At 40.0% G+C, this 19,296-nt stretch overlaps 1 protein-coding gene across 1 annotated transcript in view; it reads right to left on the reverse strand.

Moving 5' to 3' along the window:
- Positions 1-19,296, reverse strand: part of LOC126353814 (uncharacterized) — a 36,699-nt gene that overhangs the window by 10,079 nt on the left and 7,324 nt on the right. Inside the window, exon 2 of the mRNA XM_050002928.1 lies at positions 12,612-12,731. Within this exon, the coding sequence (XP_049858885.1) occupies positions 12,612-12,731 (120 nt within the window). The remainder of the gene's footprint in view (positions 1-12,611; positions 12,732-19,296) is intronic.

Here is a 19,296-nt window from a genome sequence, read left to right on the forward strand (position 1 = left end):
TGCACATGTAATTCTGATAAAAGTGGCTAGCAGAGGAAATAAAATCATAACAGTGTTTGATGTTCTAGATGGCTTCCATCAATAAGGACTTGTCATTTGTTGAAATGAAATGTCTTTCAGTACAACATTTTATAACAATTCCTGTAGGCCATTCCTTTTAATAATGTTGTACATTTGACTATCAGTGAAACAGATCTTTGTTTATCCCCTGTAGTCATCCTAAAAATACAAAGTGTCTACTGAATGACAAAAACAAAACATTTTTCTTGCACCAGGCACACTGGACAAAGGAAAAATTAATGCAGTCATGCACTTCGCAGTAACCACTAGTTTCATTTAGACAGAACTGAAAGGGAGTCAGAAATGGTCCCAGCCATTGTTCTGCATATTGCACTGCTTATCAGTAATACATGGATCAAATTTGTAAAACATGGCGAAGAAAACTGGTAATGCACTAATGACTGGAGCTTAAGAATACTGTTGCGCTGATAAATCTGAAATGAGAGAGAGGTATCGGAAATGTTGTTGTCTGATAATTTCCTGAAAAATGCTCTCCACTGTCAAAAAAATTCTTTATCAAGAGATTGAACAGCACTAATAGTTCCAGTCGGAATCCACATTACATCTATAGATTTTTCGTCGTCGTTCACAATAAGAGAGGCGTCGTTATGTCCAGACCATGAATCCAAAAAAAAGCAACTAATTAGTTTCCACAACTGGTAGGAATATGTTTTGAATGAAATGTTGAAAATTATTCTTTCCCATTTTTCCAGATCTCGATACGTTGATTACAAGATTTTTGCAACTAAACAGTCCATTTTTAATTTTTGGGTCTAATTTGCCTTGCGGTTCTTGAAGACAATTATTCAGCTGTGTAAACAGCAAATCACTCATACTTATCACTGACATTAACATATATGAATGTGTCACTGCATTCATTGATTGGACAACCAACTCCGTCTTTTTCTCACCCTGAAATGATAAAGTGTGGTGTGCAAGCAGCTTTTTCATGGAAACTGACTGATCAGCATTATAAACAGCACCCGGTGATAACAGCAAGTTTCACCTTTACGTCAGCTGTGAATTTCTCTATAGCACTGTCTATCATGGCAGCTGCTGTACACGTTTGCGTGACGTTAACTAGGTAATTTTGTGACGTCCTACTCTGTACAATTTCTTGAACCCGCATAGCCAGGTCAATGAGCCTGGAAATTAGCAATGTTCATGTCAGATGCAGTTTGGAGGGCCCAGTCTCATATATCTCCATCGATAACGGTGCATAGCCTCTGACGAGCAGTTCTAAATCTTCTGAACACTTTTTCATTCAGATGGTTTCAGGTTTCCATTTGGTGCATATTTCTTACTTCACGTAATTCATTCTTCCATTTGTACAGTTCACACTCTGATTTTATGAAACAAAAACACCTTTGCACACCGCATAACTTCAAGTGTTTTTTTCCTCCTTTGTTTAACCAATATTTCACTGTCTTTTCTTTGTCGCTGAAAGCTGTTGCAGTATGTGCTTTTTTAGGCTTGGAAGGTATTCTTCTTCAGAAGTGTTACTGTCACAACTGACATCGTCCGAACCACAATTCATGGAATCATCAGAGTTATTTCCTATTTCTTCTAACATATCCACAATTTCAAATGAAATGTTAATATCATTTGAATGAATATGAAGGAAATCAAATAACAAATGACACATATGTGTGCATACCTATAACACCAGGAGAAAGGATGATCTTCACTATGCAGGGTTAAATCTGACTTTGGCACAGAAAGGGGTAAATTATGCTGCCACAAAAGTCTTTGGGCACCTACCAAACAGCATCAAAAGCCTGACAGATAGCCAACTAACATTTTAAAATAAATTAAAAGAATTTCTAGATGACAACTCCTTCTACTCATTGGCTGAATTTTTAGATATAAAGTAAGTAAAAAAAAAAAAAAAAAAAAAAAAAAAAAAAAAAAAAAAAAAAAAAAAACCTTAATCATTAGTGTCATGCAATATTTTGTGTAATGTAATTTCTTGTACAGACATCTTTTATTAACCTGACACGTTCCACACCATTACGAAGTGTCGTATTCATGATCTATGGAACAAGTATTAATCTAATCTAATCTAATCTGTATGTCTTCAGGAGAAGTAGGTAATTTTGGCTGGAAACAATGTTCTTCATATTTCATCATTGTTAAATTGAGAATGTTAATTGGATTCCACATTACTGTAAAACTGGAAGATAAAAAAAAGGTACTATTAGCAGGCATGCCTTATGAAAGCACAATAAATATTAATTCAGCTTTATCTGTAGTGACAATACTTACCAATACTGCAAAAAGCAACTGATAATTTGTAACAGATGTTACTTAAGAGGCTAATTCGAGAGAATAGTAACAATGTACTGCAGTGTCAGAGAAACTGTCAACGAATCGTAACCTGAGACATCCTTTACAAGTTACGATCGGGTTGTGTTGTGTTTCCTGTCTACAAATGTACCATCAACCTCGGCTGAGTGTGTTCCTAGTTGCACATGCACAATTGCCACAGCCCCATCAGGGCTGTACATTTCTACCGCCACCTGGCGCACAATGAATTTGGCAATTCCCCCCCCCCCCCTCCTCCCTTTCTTTTTTTTTTTAATACTTGCAGTGCCTCTTAGCAGCTAAAATTTTGATGGTGCATTTCTTTCATTGTATTCTTCCCGTGTAAAAATTTCAGGGTAGGTTTCGATATGTCTTATTGGACCATTCCCTTGTTAGTGTCATTGATGAAAAATCATGCTCTGCTACCAATACAGACAACACCAGGGAGAAAAGTACACTCCTGGAAATTGAAATAAGAACACCGTGAATTCATTGTCCCAGGAAGGGGAAACTTTATTGACACATTCCTGGGGTCAGATACATCACATGATCACACTGACAGAACCACAGGCACATAGACACAGGCAACAGAGCATGCACAATGTCGGCACTAGTACAGTGTATATCCACCTTTCGCAGCAATGCAGGCTGCTATTCTCCCATGGAGACGATCGTAGAGATGCTGGATGTAGTCCTGTGGAACGGCTTGCCATGCCATTTCCACCTGGTGCCTCAGTTGGACCAGCGTTCGTGCTGGACGTGCAGACCGCGTGAGACGACGCTTCATCCAGTCCCAAACATGCTCAATGGGGGACAGATCCGGAGATCTTGCTGGCCAGGGTAGTTGACTTACACCTTCTAGAGCACGTTGGGTGGCACGGGCTACATGCGGACGTGCATTGTCCTGTTGGAACAGCAAGTTCCCTTGCCGGTCTAGGAACGGTAGAACGATGGGTTCGATGACGGTTTGGATGTACCGTGCACTATTCAGTGTCCCCTCGACGATCACCAGAGGTGTACGGCCAGTGTAGGAGATCGCTCCCCACACCATGATGCAGGGTGTTGGCCCTGTGTGCCTCGGTCGTATGCAGTCCTGATTGTGGCGCTCACCTGCACGGCGCCAAACACGCATACGACCATCATTGGCACCAAGGCAGAAGCGACTCTCATCTCTGAAGACGACACGTCTCCATTCGTCCCTCCATTCACGCCTGTCGCGACACCACTGGAGGCGGGCTGCACGATGTTGGGGCGTGAGCGGAAGACGGCCTAACGGTGTGTGGGACCGTAGCCCAGCTTCATGGAGATGGTTGCGAATGGTCCTCGCCGATACCCCAGGAGCAACAGTGTCCCTAATTTGCTGGCAAGTGGCGGTGCGGTCCCCTACGGCACTGCGTAGGATCCTACGGTCTTGGCGTGCATCCGTGCGTCGCTGCGGTCCGGTCCCAGGTCGACGGGCACGTGCACCTTCCGCCGACCACTGGCGACAACATCGAGGTACTGTGGAGACCTCACGCCCCACGTGTTGAGCAATTCGGCGGTCCGCCACCCAGCCTCCCGCATGCCCACTATACGCCCTCGCTCAAAGTCCGTCAACTGCACATACGGTTCACGTCCACACTGTCGCGGCATGCTACCAGTGTTAAAGACTGGGATGGAGCTCCATATGCCACAGCAAACTGGCTGACACTGACGGCGGCGGTGCACAAATGCTGCGCAGCTAGCGCCATTCGACGGCCAACACCGCGGTTCCTGGTGTGTCCGCTGTGCCGTGCGTGTGATCATTGCTTGTACAGCCCTCTCGCAGTGTCCAGCCAGAGCAAGTATGGTGGGTCTGACACACCGGTGTAAATGTGTTCTTTTTTCCATTTCCAGGAGTGTATTATCAAACTGCTAATAGGATATGGATTGACTGAGGAACAATGCCAGTGAAGTGATTATGTGACAATTTTCAAATGCTTTCAAATATGGAGTACAGAAAAGACAGACCAAGTGATCCATGATAAAACACTGGGACCATCCACCAATTAGCCAGCATTCGCAGTGTGTGTCACCAGCTGAACAACAGATAATCTGGGAGGAAGTGGAGAAGATGTTGTATGTGACATCAGTGAACCTTCAGAATGTTCTTGCTCCTCTACGGAGATCCTTGTGAAAAAGAAAAACAGCATGTGACATTACTGTGTCAACTACCACTGACTGAACAAAATCAGAAAGATATCAATCCAATACTGTGCATTGATGACGCCATGGACTGTTAAATGGAGCAAAGTATTTCCCAACTATGGGCATGCAATCAGGCTGCCAGCAAATTGAGGCTGATGAGGATGATAGAGAAAACAACTGTAATCATAACTATTGACACTTCCAAGTTCAGTGTTATGCTGTTTGGACTATGTAAGGCTCCAGGCACCTTTGAATGTATGATGGACAATGTGCTTTGACACCATAAATGGACAATATGTCTTTGCTATTGCATGACGTTGTTTTCTTACAGACATCCTAAGAACATCTAAGCCTCCTGACAACAGTGTTGAAGTGTGTTCATACTGTGAGTCTTTGCCTGAATCCAAAAAGTACCTCTTCGTCAGCCAAGAAATAAAAATCTTGAGAGAAAATAAGAACAATTACAATTTTCCAATGCCTCAGCACATTCATGATGTGAGAAGTTTTCTTGGATGTACTCATACTACCAGTGGTTCATAAACAACTTCTGTAGCAAGATATGTTTCTTGTAAGAACTATTGCAGGGAGATGCCAAATTTTCTTTAATGAGGTGCAAGAAAGATCTTTTCTTGTCCTTATGGATAGTTCTAACATTGTACGATGCCAAGACAAAACTTCACACCAAAACTAGCAGCTTTGGGATAGGGGCAGTTCTAAAACAAATTTAGGAAGTCCTGAAAAGGCAATAGCTCAAACTTCCAGAGTATTCTCCAAGTACAATTAAGAAACACTGCCTTGTGGTTGTCTATCATCACCAAGTTGCAACCATATTTAATTGGCAAACCGTTCATCATTGTGACACATCACCATTCTCTACACTGGCTGACTACCCTGAAGGACCCGTCAGGTCGACTAGCAAGATAAGCACTGAAGCTCCAGGTAATTGACATCGCAATGGAATACAAGAACGGTTGCATACACAAGGAAACTGACTGTCCTTCAGGCAATCCTCTGGCAGACCACAGTAGTGTGGATGATATTTCTGTCAAGCTACATTAAATGACATTGCTGCTGAACTGAGGGAAGATCCAGCATTACTGAAAACCACATAAATCTTTAAGGACGAGGAACTGACCAAAATGAGGATTCCAGTTAATAAATGGAACATTATACAAGAGAAACTATGATCTGCTGGTGTGGAAATGTTTGCTTTTCACAGCTCATCTGCAGCCAGCTATCCTTAAGTATATCCATGACATTCCAATATCTAGTCACCTGGGATTCTTGAAGATTCCAGATCGAATCAGACACAGGTATCACTGGCCTGGTCTCTGGTGATCCATTAAAACACTATGTGAGCCACTGCAAGGAATGTCAATGACAGGGCACATGCTCTGACGCACCTAGTACCAATCCCGCCCTCGGCAGCACCATTCTACTGAATTAGAATTGACTTCTTGGGGGCTTTCCTGAAGTTGACAAATGGGTATCGATGGATAGCAGCCAACACTGTCTACCTCACTTGTTATGCTGTCACCAAAGCTGTATTGACTCCTAAAGCTACAGAAAGTCCTAAGTTCCATGTACAAGACATCATTTTTGAAACGGGGAGCATTCCATTTGATGATCTCTGATAATGAAAATGTTTTCCATTCATGACAAATATCGGAGATAACTTCATATTGCAACATCACCCACAGGATGACAACTGCCTCCCAGCCACAGATGAATGGCCTCACAGAATGCTTTAATAAGATACTGCCAGACATACTCTCAATGTACGTTAAACATAAAGACTGGGATGCAATACTGTCAGTCCTGACATTCACTTATAAACGCGATGGAGTAAGACCCTACAGACTTCACTCTGTCCTTCCTGCTCCACAATCATGAAGTTGAGGCAACAATGGATACACTGTTCCTGTTTCATCCAGATGATACTCAGAATGACAACATTAAAGCCACATCACCAAGACCAAAGAAGCAAGGCAACTGGCTTGTGTACAGACCTTGGATGCCAAGGAGAAAGACTGAGAACACTATAAAGTCTATCCCTTGCCAGTGAGACACAGTTGGAGTCTTTGTATGGATTTTTTAGCCTGTATGGAAAGTAGGACTATCAGAAACATTATTAAAGTGCTACTCTGAGCTACATCGCATCCTTTGTCACTTGTCAGATGTTACTTACGAAGTCTAATATTACAAGCCTTCATCAAGATGACAAAGTGCTGAGACATTGTCCATGTCCTCCATATGACGCCCTACTACAGTCCAAATGCAGACTGACAATGGAAAGTTCAATGAAACTCAAGGCCCACTGTACTGACAGAAGGTTTAACAGGAGGGGCTACCACTGATGACCATTCAACTGGAGAGGGTGTACCAACATGACCAGAACACGAGGATCCACCAGGGCTGCCATAGAGAGGACCATCAACAAGATCCAGATCTAAGGTGCTACTGTTGGTTCCAATGAGGGCATCTGAAACAGCAGGTCACTGGTCCTGGACAGGAAGCTATGCTGCAAGCTCTGGTGCCATTAGTGTGGAGTAGTGGTTAGCATCACTGGATGGTGTACTGTGGGTCTGGTTCGAAGTAGACTGCCCCATAATTGTTTATTATCTCATATTTATCATTTCTGGAAGGTGTCTGAAACTTTTATGCATGTTATGTTTGTATATTTGGAAGGTTCAGTAGTTGTACAAATACTAGAAATTAGGCACACATATATAAGTGCACTCTCCTTCCAGAGATCTGATCGGTTCTGTTCTGGCTGGACACCGGTGTCAGTAACAAATGTATTTTCATTGTTAAGTGTTGTATTTCACTGACGACCCTGCCTTCAGATATAGACTTGATTGTTGTTTCAATGGGACAATATTAACACCTCTTTCATCTACACCGCCTTACTGGGTCATTCCATGTCAGTTCAACCAGGGGCTCCAGCTCATAGTCTCAGATTTGACTGAAATTCAGTACACAAATTCTACCATGTGTGGAACACTCGTGTACAAAGTATTAGTTTCCCCTGCCAATTAGTTCCAGAATTATGACTTGTGAAAGAAGGTGGCATGACCCGGAAATTGCAACCCGCAACTGGCAATCAATCTTCAGACCCAACTTCAGGTCTTAATAACTTTGGAACTATTCCACACAGTCCAGTGAAATTTTTACAACCCAGTAACATCAATTTAGAGAACACACACTGTGAACCAAAACACCAGGGAGGGAAAATAAAAAATTCCAAAATGTGATTAAAAAATGTAATATGTTAAAAGGTACATATTGTAGGTGCCCTCTATGCCAAATATAATTCACTCAAAAAGGGTATAAATTTTTTTGTGGTAAGCTTAATGTGGCCTAAACACACACAGAACTCATCATGCCCATATCACCCACAAAAACTGAGCTACGTGCACACGAAAATACAAAAATTTGAAAAGTTACCTGAAAAACATGGATTTTTGAAGTGTGGTAGCACAAAAGGGACAAGTGGTATCCAAGCCAAATTTCACACACTGCATAAGTAGACCATAATGATATATATGTCAAAATTTCATCATGTTATTGCTGGACATTTGTGTACAATGGAAGTTGACAGATGTATTTGGTGATGTGGCCATTGCTCCACAACACAATTTTGTAAAAACATATCGTAAACTGTTCTGCCTCTTCTTATCCTCTCCCACAACTGTTTAATCACTAAGCAACACATATATATGGATTAACACAACCTATCATTAATGTTTACTGCACCTTAACTGATAAAAACCGGTCGTTTGTGCTTTGAACAGAAGTTCCCCTACACTTTAGCTACTGTACTCTCTACATTGAGTGGCAAATTGTCTTCCTGACACTGTGGCAGGCACTGGAACTGTCATAAGAATATGTTCAAAAGGAATCCAACACCTGTCTGCCAAATGTGGCCAATGAAATGATCTTGCTGGTCCTGCTGGTGCCATGAAGTTCACAAATACATCACCTTCTGCTTCACAACACTCTGCAACACATCCTAAGTACCATTTGTCATCATAAACAGCAATAACATAGCAACCTGGTTGTATGTTGCTGCTTTTGCTTCTGAATCCTGAGTCAGACACACTGTGAAGACACATGTTGTGCATGAACCTATAGTTATAACCGGACAGTCTGCTCATCTGCACATTGTCAGAGTCCGCTGGAGAGAAGTGATGATGGCTCCTTGTGCCCGCAACAGTTTTAACGTGTTCTAGTCTGCTTTTTAGCAACTCTTTGACAGATTTCACATCATCTTTCGAAACATAGACTGATTGTACACCAGAGATATTTTTCTGTATCCAGATAAATAATTGAAGAGGTGTTAGAATGTGACCTTCTGTAGGGTGCTGCAGACTAGCTCGTGATGCCATGAGCTTAATGGTAGCACCAGTACCATCACATACATTTTTACCGTGACTTGTTGCGAAAAAATTCTATTCTGCGTGAATCTACAAATCATGGTAATGCATGCATAAATTTTTGAGATTTTTACAGTTTTTGTACTGACAAGCTGCCCCATCGCTGAAGTATTTCTAAAATGTATGTGAGGCAGCTTGTTTTTCACACATGCCATGACAGTGCGAATGTGGGCATGAACTGTAATGGCATCATGAATTAAACAGTCACTAAAAATGCACAGGTTCATGACAGACACATCACATGATTCATCTCTATAGTAAAGCGCAAATGCCTGGAGAGTTGCTTGACTGTTGTCCCAATGATATCCTTGGATGGCATCTTGAATATAAATACATAATTTTCAGAAAAGTCTAGTATTACTATAATTTCATCTTGTTTCAAATTGTTCTTAAAAAACTGGAGATAAGCTGATTGTGCTGTTGCTGTGAAGCTGTGTGTGGTCAGTTTGTCCGTTTTTTGACAACACATTTCAACAAAATCTTCCACTGTACTTTGATTTGTTTCAAGACTTGTGCGATCCATATGGGTCCATTTTTTATAAAAAACAAGTTTGTCGTCCATAAGGAGTTCACCATACAGTTTATTGAAAAAAGGTGATAAACCTACTTTGGTATTGGGATACTTTTCCTTGAATTCTACATCTAGTTCTGATATGTTGCATAGTAACAGTCTTTTATGCATCTGTACATGTACATTTCACACTTTCACCGATACATAGTCTTATTTTCCAGACATTATTCGGCTGTAGTCATTATTCTCATAAAACACTGACACTAGCACCTTTATTTCTGAACTCGATTGCTTACCCTGAGCCTGCTGAAGTTGTGGAAGCATTCCTTGGGTTGCTTTTATTTTCCTAGCTTGCTTTACCATATATGTAGAAACATTGAATTCCTTTGCCGTTTAGTCAATAGACCAGCTGGAAGGTGCAAGGGTAAGAATAGTTACTTTTTTCTGGCATGTGGATATGACACTTTTTCTTTCAAATTGTGCACAATTTTGTCCAAATCAGAGCATTTCTGGCATGATTTCTGTTTCTTTGGAGCAGATAGTTCTTCCTCTTCCACAATTAGTGTGTCAGCTATTTTGTGTTTTAATTCAATTTGAGCTTCTTGTACTTTTCTTCTACCATAGCTGGGCCGTCTCTTTTCCCAACTTTGTGTGTCTTCATTGGAGACAAACCAAGAACAGTCACTGAAGTATTTAATTGCTCATCCACTGTGGTTGTAGGTAGCTGATACTCTTTGTCACTGTCATGTAAATCATCAGAATATTCTTCATTTTTTAGCAGTGTTAACACACCTGGAACATAACTTTTGTCCTGGTTTCATGTTAAGTTCCATGCACTGATTCACTTTCAATACTGATTTTATATCAATTTCTCTGAGGCTACACTTCACTGTCTTCTTATGAAGCTGAAATGGATCAAAACAACTTCTTTGTAGGAAAGAATACTTATCCACAAACACTTTCATATGATGATAACAAACACTAAAGTTTCCTGGGACTGTACTTCTTGTGCCCACATCGTGTATCCCAGACCTCCATAGCAACAAATCTTGGTCCGATTCATCCAGATCATACAGTACAAAGCGAATGCCACATTTTGTTCCATATGTTGTTTTATGACATTCAGATGTTTGGCTCTACCAATACTGCGCCAGCATGGCCGAGCGGTTCTAGATGCTACAGTCTGGAACCGCGCGACCGCTGCGGTTGCAGGTTCGAATCCTGCCTCGGGCATGGATATGTGTCATGTCCTTAGGTTAGTTAGGTTTAAGTAGTTCTAAGTTCTAGGGGACTGATGACCTCAGAAGTTAAGTCCCATAGTCCTCAGAGCCAATACTGCAACTTGTTTGAACAAGAGCACCACTAGTACACTCTTCTGCCTCCATACTGACTTTCCACAACAGTACTGGCCAGTCTGAACTAGAATATTAAAACATGAGTAACATGTAATTGTTGCTTGTTTCCTTTGTTGTTCCTGCCTAACAATGACTCATTCTGTGTCTGAAAACAACCATTGCTTAACTTTCTGTTGCCTAATGGTTTCCAACAACTGCTGCAGCTTTATCTGAAACAAGCTGTCTGCATCATCACTATTACTTCCTAAATCATGTTAAAAGAAACGTAACCAAATACATCTCTGTCAACTTTTATTGTACACAAATGCATTGCAATAACAAGTTGAAATTTTGCCACATATTATATTATGGTCTACTTATGCAATGTTTGAAATTTGGCTTGGATATCACTTGTCCCTTTTGTGCTACCACACTTAGAAAATCCATGTTTTTCAGGTAATATTTCAAATTTTTGTATTTTCGCCTGCATGTAACTCTTTTTGTGTGACTGATATGGGCAAGATGAGTTATGTGTGTGTTTCAACCACATTAAGCTTACCACAAAAAAAATTATACGCTTTTTGAGTGAATTATATTTGGCATAGAGGGCACCTACAATATGTACCTTTTAACGTATTACATTTTTTAATCACATTTTGGAATTTTTTGTTTTCCCTCAAAAATATGTTGTTGGTGTTTGATTCATAGAATGTGTTCTCTAAGTGGATGTTACTGGATTGTTAAAATTTCACTGTACTGTGTGGAATAGTTCCAAAGTTATTAAGACCTGAAGTTGGGTCTGAAGATAGATTGCCAGATGTGGGTTGCAATTTCCGGGTCACGCCACCTTCTTTCACAAGCCATAATTCTGGAACTAATTGGCAGGGGAACTTAAAATTTTGTGCATGGGTGTGCTAAATTTCAGCCAAATCTGAGACTGTCAGCTGGAACATTTTCTCAAATTGGTTGAATTGACATGGAATGACCCTACTGTCAGATCCTAAGGATCTGAAAATATTACCCCAAAGTAGTTAAGTTTCTATAACCCTTATTATTTAGTCAAGCTGAAGTTTACTCAGTCCACTACTCCCAACATTCTTTCAGCAGCACCAGTACACAATCATCCCTGAAACTTGTAAATTTCAGTATGGCTTCCAATTCATTAGCCACAGTACTCAAAGCTGCAAGGGTCCCAAAGATTTTGGTAACACGTCAGCAGTGCTAAAGCTCGGCAGAGATAGGGCCATGGCAGTCCCAGGTCCAATTTCTGAGCCTAGAATCACCACCATCGCTACCACTACTAGTTTGCATGGTAGCAGTCCTCAAGTAAATACTGTCCTTTAGCAGTCAGTCTGTCTTTGCTTGATTCGTAATATATCCAAGTCATGCCTAGAGTGCTGCATACACTGAATCCCCACGTTGTCTACAGTGTGAGATGTAGAGTAGTCCAACACTATTTGTCCCCAAAAACTGCCCTATCAAGAAAGTTGCCTTATGGATACCAAGTGTTTCAAGACATGAATGTCTGGTTTGGATATCCCAACATTAGTCTACTTAATCCTTCTAAAATGTAATTAAGAACCTACCAGCCAGTTCATGGAAGTCCTGTCTCAAGTTATGTGCACAGACAGAGCAATCGAAAAAGCAAAAGTATGGTCACGAGAAGTGAATACATTTTATTTGAGAACAAAATTATCAGTTACATAGAAACAAAATATGGAGAAAACAGTGGTTTTTTTAATTGGTTTATGTCAATCTGAACAGGACAGATCCAAAAATATGTAAGCTTCCGTTACTTACTTCCCCACTTTATCTCTGTCAGACACACATCCTCTCCTTGTTCACAAGTCTTTATGGTGTTGAGGCACTTCTCTCCATTTGTCTCCTGTGATCTGCACACATAACATTCAAGACTTTCACCTGTGAGAAAATAAATAAACAAATAAAATAAATAACTAAATATTTCCTAATCAAATCAGTATGATGCGGCTAAAGATAAGATTGATTTAAAACAGAAAAATCATAATTCTCAGCTGAAAAACCTATTCTAATAAGTGTTGCAGACCAACACCAATAGAGAAATAAAGAGTCACGAATGAAGAATTAAATTTATAAGTTCATTATTCTAAATAATTTCTTTGTATTCACAACTATTCATTACAGAAAATAAAATTGCATAAACTGTAAATACTTAACAGAGAACTTTATTATCACTTATCAAATGACGTTTACTTCATAGCCCACTTGAAAATGAACAGGTAATTTACACCAATGTTATGAACACATTCTTCATACCTAAACACAAATCTTATGAACAATCAACCCATTCAGTCCATCATTACACAGGCTGAACCTGAACTCACCAGAACAATTTTGGAGGTTGTTCAAGGATATATCCTGAGTACTATAATGTAAGGGACCCATGGTCTCTGTGGCTCGTTACAGAGTAAACACATTTAATTTGATTTTGTACTTCCACTTACCATTACATCTCTGCTGCATAAAAATATCTGCACAACACTACAAATGTTGACAGTATAAACTGAGTGTCTTTTGGAAGAAAAAAAAAATTGTTTGTTTGATTCATGGAAATTGCTGCTGACTATAGTACTTCCTGCTTTATTCTTCATCTTTAATTTTGCATTAAAAAATGTTCAAATGTGTGTGAAGTCTTATAGGACTTAACTGCTAAGGTCATGAGTCCCTAAGCTTACACACTACTTAACCTAAGTAATGCTAAGGACAACCACACCCACCCATGCCCGATGGAGGACTCGAACCTCTGGGCCGGGTGGGGGCTGGGGGGGGGGGGGGGGGGGGGGGGGGGGGAGCAGCCACACACTCCACGACTGCAGCGCATGAGACTGCTCAGCTAATCCCGCGCGGCAATTTTGCATTCAGTACTGCTCAGTCCTGCTTGTCTTGGTTTAATTTTTCCAGCAGTGTTAGTTGCACATTAAAAGTTATTCACTGCAGTATGAATAGGTTTACTAGGAAGAGTTGATCAATATACACCTCACGTATAGGTCCACTGAATGCAATAGAAGAGCAACACTATGATGCTTTGCTGAGCTCTTCTTGCAGCAACAGCAATCAAATCCTGGTGTCTTCTAAATTTTTGTTACAAATGGAGGGAGAATTTCTTCAGGTTTTGGGTTAAGATGCCATGGCATTATATTTTGAATGAGATCTCGAAACCGACCAGCATGATGAGCTACTACAAATACTGTTCTCATGAGGAGAAGCCGGTGAGACTAATGTTAATTCCTCTGCTTTCGATATATTCAATATACTCTTGCAAGCATGAAAAAACCTGGAACTACATTTACCAGGTGCAATATTAGTAGAATAGTGCACCACTGTATGGGAATATTTTTGTGAAGCTCTGACACACAGTTTCATACAGCAATTAACAAGCATTTTGGTTTCCAAAATGTTCCTCATAAGACCCATACTATCATGGTTTCTTACTTTCCTTCAATGAACCACAAGGTTTAGGACAATGTGGTGCCAAAAGCTTTAGTTTTTCAATGTGAGATCTGAATTAATTTATTGTACACTACAGTGATACAGTCATTACCAGTAAGCTTCTTGTGTTCCCCTTTCTTCCCACCTTGGCAAGGACTCCACGACAGCTGGGGGAGGACAGGTAGGTCTTTTTAAGGTTACAATAACTTAATTTCTGATCCTTGTGGTCTTAGATCAACAGTAATGTTTCCCTTTTTTTATCATATTTTTCAATCAATTACCCTTCCCTCCCATTTACAGGGTGACACTTATTGAACTATGTGAAATTAAATTGTTATAACTTCTGAACAGTTTTTGTTAGGACATTCACACAGCGTGGTTGGCCACGAGGCATGATAAGAATTAGTATGCGCATTGTAGTTTGGTTTAACGACGAAGCCCACTTTCATTTGGATGGATTTGTTAATAACAAAAATGGTCGCATTTGGGGGACTGAGAATCTGCGATTCGCAATCATGACGTCTCTTCACTCTCAACAGGTGTCTGTGTGCAGTGCAATGTCCAGTTACGGAATAATTGGTGCGATATTTCTAGATGGCACAGAGACTACCAAATGGTACGTGAAGATTTTGGAAGATTGATTTCATCCTCATCATCCAAAGTGACCCTGATTTTGACAAGATGTGGTTCATACAAGACAGAGCTCAACCCTATTGAAGCAGGAGAATGTTTGATGTCCTGGAGGAGCACTTTGAGGACCGCCATTGGCATTGGCATCGACTGGCTGCCATACTCTCCAGATCTGAACACATGTCACTCCTTTTTGTGGGGCGACATTAAAGACAAAGTGTACAGTGATAACCCCAAAACCATTGCTGAGCTGAAAACAGCCATTCAGGAGGTCATCAACAGCACTGATGTTCCAACACTTCAGAATTTCGCTATTACATCATTGCCAAAGATCGCAGGCATATCGAACATGTCATAACCTAAATCTGAGTATCTGTAGTGACATTTACATTTTGAATACAGTGTGTGCATGCCATAGTTTGTAACTAATTTACATTTTATTCAAATAGTTCAATAATTGTCACCCTGTACTAAATTCTTTTGGTGAGAAGATGGCAACAAAGCTTGATGACACGTATGTTGGTGGTATTTAATCAGCTGGATGGATGGGAGAAGAGACCACAACATTCTTTAAATTGCCAGAACACACTCCCTGATAAGCACAGTCCCATCACAAAGGGTACATATTTGTAAACAGAGGAAACAGCAGACTCAATTTTGTTAACTGTGACATCTTATTTTTGTTGTAAGCATTTTCAGTGGTAAAGTGAAAAATTTAATTAACAGAAACTACAAGGATTTGAACATTGTTTTTGTCTCAACAAACAGTACACATTTAATCACCTTTATTCCCTGGACCTTTTTCTACTTTCAACAAATCAAGTCTCTCTTCCACAGTGGATATTTGTCCAAATATTTTAGGAAAATGTCTGAGGTTGCCTCTGCCACACTTAACATACATGCTGCTTACCCATAGTTCCTAAATTAGTATGACCTTTGCAAGTTAAGGTCGGCCACATTCTTGGCTTTTAAAACAACATGGGTCCTTACATATAAATGGATTTTAGGATGATGAATGCTCTCCTAAGACAATATTTATCCAGGTAGTAAGCTTCTCTAAGGAGTTAAAGAGAAAAAAAATCATGTGGAAATCATTTATTAGCTCACCAATTATTAACTCTTTTTTTCAGAGAAGTGCAACAATAAAGAATCAGTGTCATAAAAGTCTGACATTTGTGATTATAACCAACAGGTTACTTTTGTCTGTACATCTCAGTCACAACTAAACTGTTAATCAAACAAGAAAGTCTTTAGGTATAAGATGAGAAGGAAACTGCTGTGAAAAAAATCAGGACTATAGAATAGCGGGTCAAACATCATTCAGCCAAACTCTTGCAGAAAACATGTTTTGTACTGAGCTATATGTGGACAAGTACTGCCATGTATCAATGCTACAAATTTAACTTAGCATCCCACTCCTTTTTTTCTGACTGGCACAAAATTTTAGTATTTCAGTGTTTAATGTTTCACTTCCAAGCAGGAAGTTGATCAGCAAAATGCCCTTCATGTTTTTGAAACACCATTAACACCCTTTCCATGCTGACACCACTTCCTAGAACTCATTTCTTACAAAGAGATCCTTACTGAGGTGCCAACAGAATGAACTATGTTTGGTACTTGACATAAAATGAGCAATCCAGTGTTCTTTCCAACATTTTGATTTATAGAAAATTGCCTGCACTACAACTCACTACCTAGTTGCTCAATACGCCTGTGCCATACAACAGACAGAACTAACAAATTTCAATCAACATTACATTCTTTACAATGAAAATTTTACCACTCAGTTAATATCTTTGCAACCCTATATACCCATACGTCAATCAATACACATCAAGTTATTGTAGACAAATATCGGTGGAAGGTGAAAAAGTAAGAAAGAAGTACTAAAAAACTAAATTCCATCCACACAGGTCCCTAAACCCGAACAGTACCAAGTGCCCAGAGGTGTCAGCAGGTGTGATGGAACATCAGTCACAAGAGACAGTTGAAGTGCATATCAATTCCAATCTAAAAGCCCATTCTACACAGCAAGCATGGGGCATTTCACAGTACTTTCAGTAGGCACTTGAGATCTGAAAGTTAGACTTACCATTCCTCCTGTTGTTTAATAGCTGCCACAGAGCTTTTAATTTCCAGTTATGCCTACTCATGTGAGAGAGTATTATCAGCACCTGACAGGTATTTAAAAAGGGGCCTCATTGTGTGTCTCGAACAGTCTGGCTGGTTGACTCCTGCAATATCCAGATTTGATGAGCATTCAAATGTGACAGTGGCCTAATGGTGGACTGCATGAGTGTGTGAGGGCAGGTATATGCATCATGAAAGTTCTGGTCAACTACATATGACTGCCACAAGGGAGGACAATTGTATTGCACACCAAGCACATCGTAACCCCATCATATCTGCACCTACCATTCGAGAATAAGTAATAGACTTCCTGAAACATTCTGGGCTGTCCCACACCATGGGTCGGAGACCAGCAGCATACAGACAAGGGAATTACCAGCCTATGCATATGCTTCCAAAACACTGCTAGACTGTCAACCATGCATTTGGAGTTGTGCCGTGTCTATGAAGCTTGGGCTGCCGATGAATGGAATCACATTTGATTCTGCGTTATTCTGGATGACCATCGTGGACAAGTATAGTGGTGACTTTGGGAGGAGTTCCATTATTTTGGAAAGGCACAGCATTGTTAGTCATGGTGTCACAGTCTGGAAAGCCATCAGGTAGGACTTTAGATCATTGCTCGTAGTGACTGAGGGAATCCTGATGGCGCAACAACACGTCCTCAACCTCCTGAATCCTCATGTATTCTCTCTCTTGTGACAGTATTGTGATGCAATTTTTCAACAGGATAATGGTTGTCCAAAAACGGCATGTCTCTCCACGAACTATTAACATGTTGTTGAGGTGCCTCCATAGCCAAAAATATCCCCAGATCTGTCCCTGACAGTACGCCTGTGAAATCAGGTTGGATGTCAACTGTGCCCCAGTGCCAGATTTTAGGATACCAAGGACGAGTTACAGCAGTTGTGGGCCAACTTGCCAAAGAAGAGGATACAATGGCTTTACAACACCTTTCCTAAGTGAATAATTTAGTGCTTCCAGGTCACAGAAGGTGCAACATCTTAGCTCATACTGTCAAGTTATTTCTAAATTACACTCAAATTTGTAACCACTGAAATAATATCACATTCCCTCTCAATCTGGGAAATTTCATTTCATTTCTCTCTCCCCTTCTGAGTGTTTCACTATATTTTCTTTCTTTGGCAGACAGTGCATTTATTCCGTAATGAGCTTCACTGCTGACAATCATGTGCACTATGAAGCCAATGAAATGCATACGGATGACAATACATGAAGAAAGACTGACCTCCATTGTGATTTCAAACATCTAACTCGGGTATACAACGGTGCACAGCACTTCAGTATTAACATATTAACTGTTCACACAAATCAATTTGACATTGGACATGGCAGCCAAATAGAGTGGCCGTAAAGGCATTTCCCAATTTACAGTCGCTTCATTTGCAAAGAAACATCAAATGTAGTAACAGCACATTATTTAAAAAGAAAATAAAGCTGTATACACCTGATAAACCTTTCATTTATTAAATGAATTTTTTCATAGTGTTTTTACACATTGTACCTATACATTTCTAGTGCTCGTTATGAACCGTACTGTTGTGCAATATGTGTTAATCCTTGTATGACAGCCCTATCTTTTTTTCTCCACTTTGATTCTGTCTGTTACACGTTCTGTGTAATTTACATTTTAGATATTCTTTGATGTACTCCGCATCCCAGCATTACACAAGCATAAAAGGATATACCAAAATAAATAAATAGTTCAGCAGACATATTTTTACAGTGCATATTTTATATTCTGATAAGATGTATCTGTTAGTTTAAATATTTTTCCATCCATCTTAGATAATAATCAGATGAGTGTGGTAACTATTTTGAATGAGATTGACTGCACTGTCGGCTGCATCAGAATAGAGTTTATCACTGTCAAAGTAATTGGTTGGTTGTTCACTGTATTACCACATCAAGCACTGGTGTACTACAGAGAAGTACAGAATGAAAGATGCTTTAATGGACTGCTGGATTTGTTTCAAATTTTGATGTTAAGAAACACTCTGGTATTGCACCATTTTGGGGAAAAGAGTGAGAAAACCACCTTTAATGGCTTGAGCGTGTTCTTAGTATAGATGACGATACAGTGGTGAAACCAGGCTACATAATGGTGTCCATGAAAAGAGGTCCAAGGGCCCCTAAAACAGAGGTACATACATCGTTTTTGTTTCAATGCGCTTGCAGTGACCCTGTTTGCATATAAAATTACTAAAGATAAGGTCCACCTATTATTTATCCAAAT

This window comes from Schistocerca gregaria, chromosome 1 (assembly GCF_023897955.1).
Source record: "Schistocerca gregaria isolate iqSchGreg1 chromosome 1, iqSchGreg1.2, whole genome shotgun sequence".
Lineage (NCBI taxonomy): Eukaryota > Metazoa > Arthropoda > Insecta > Orthoptera > Acrididae > Schistocerca > Schistocerca gregaria.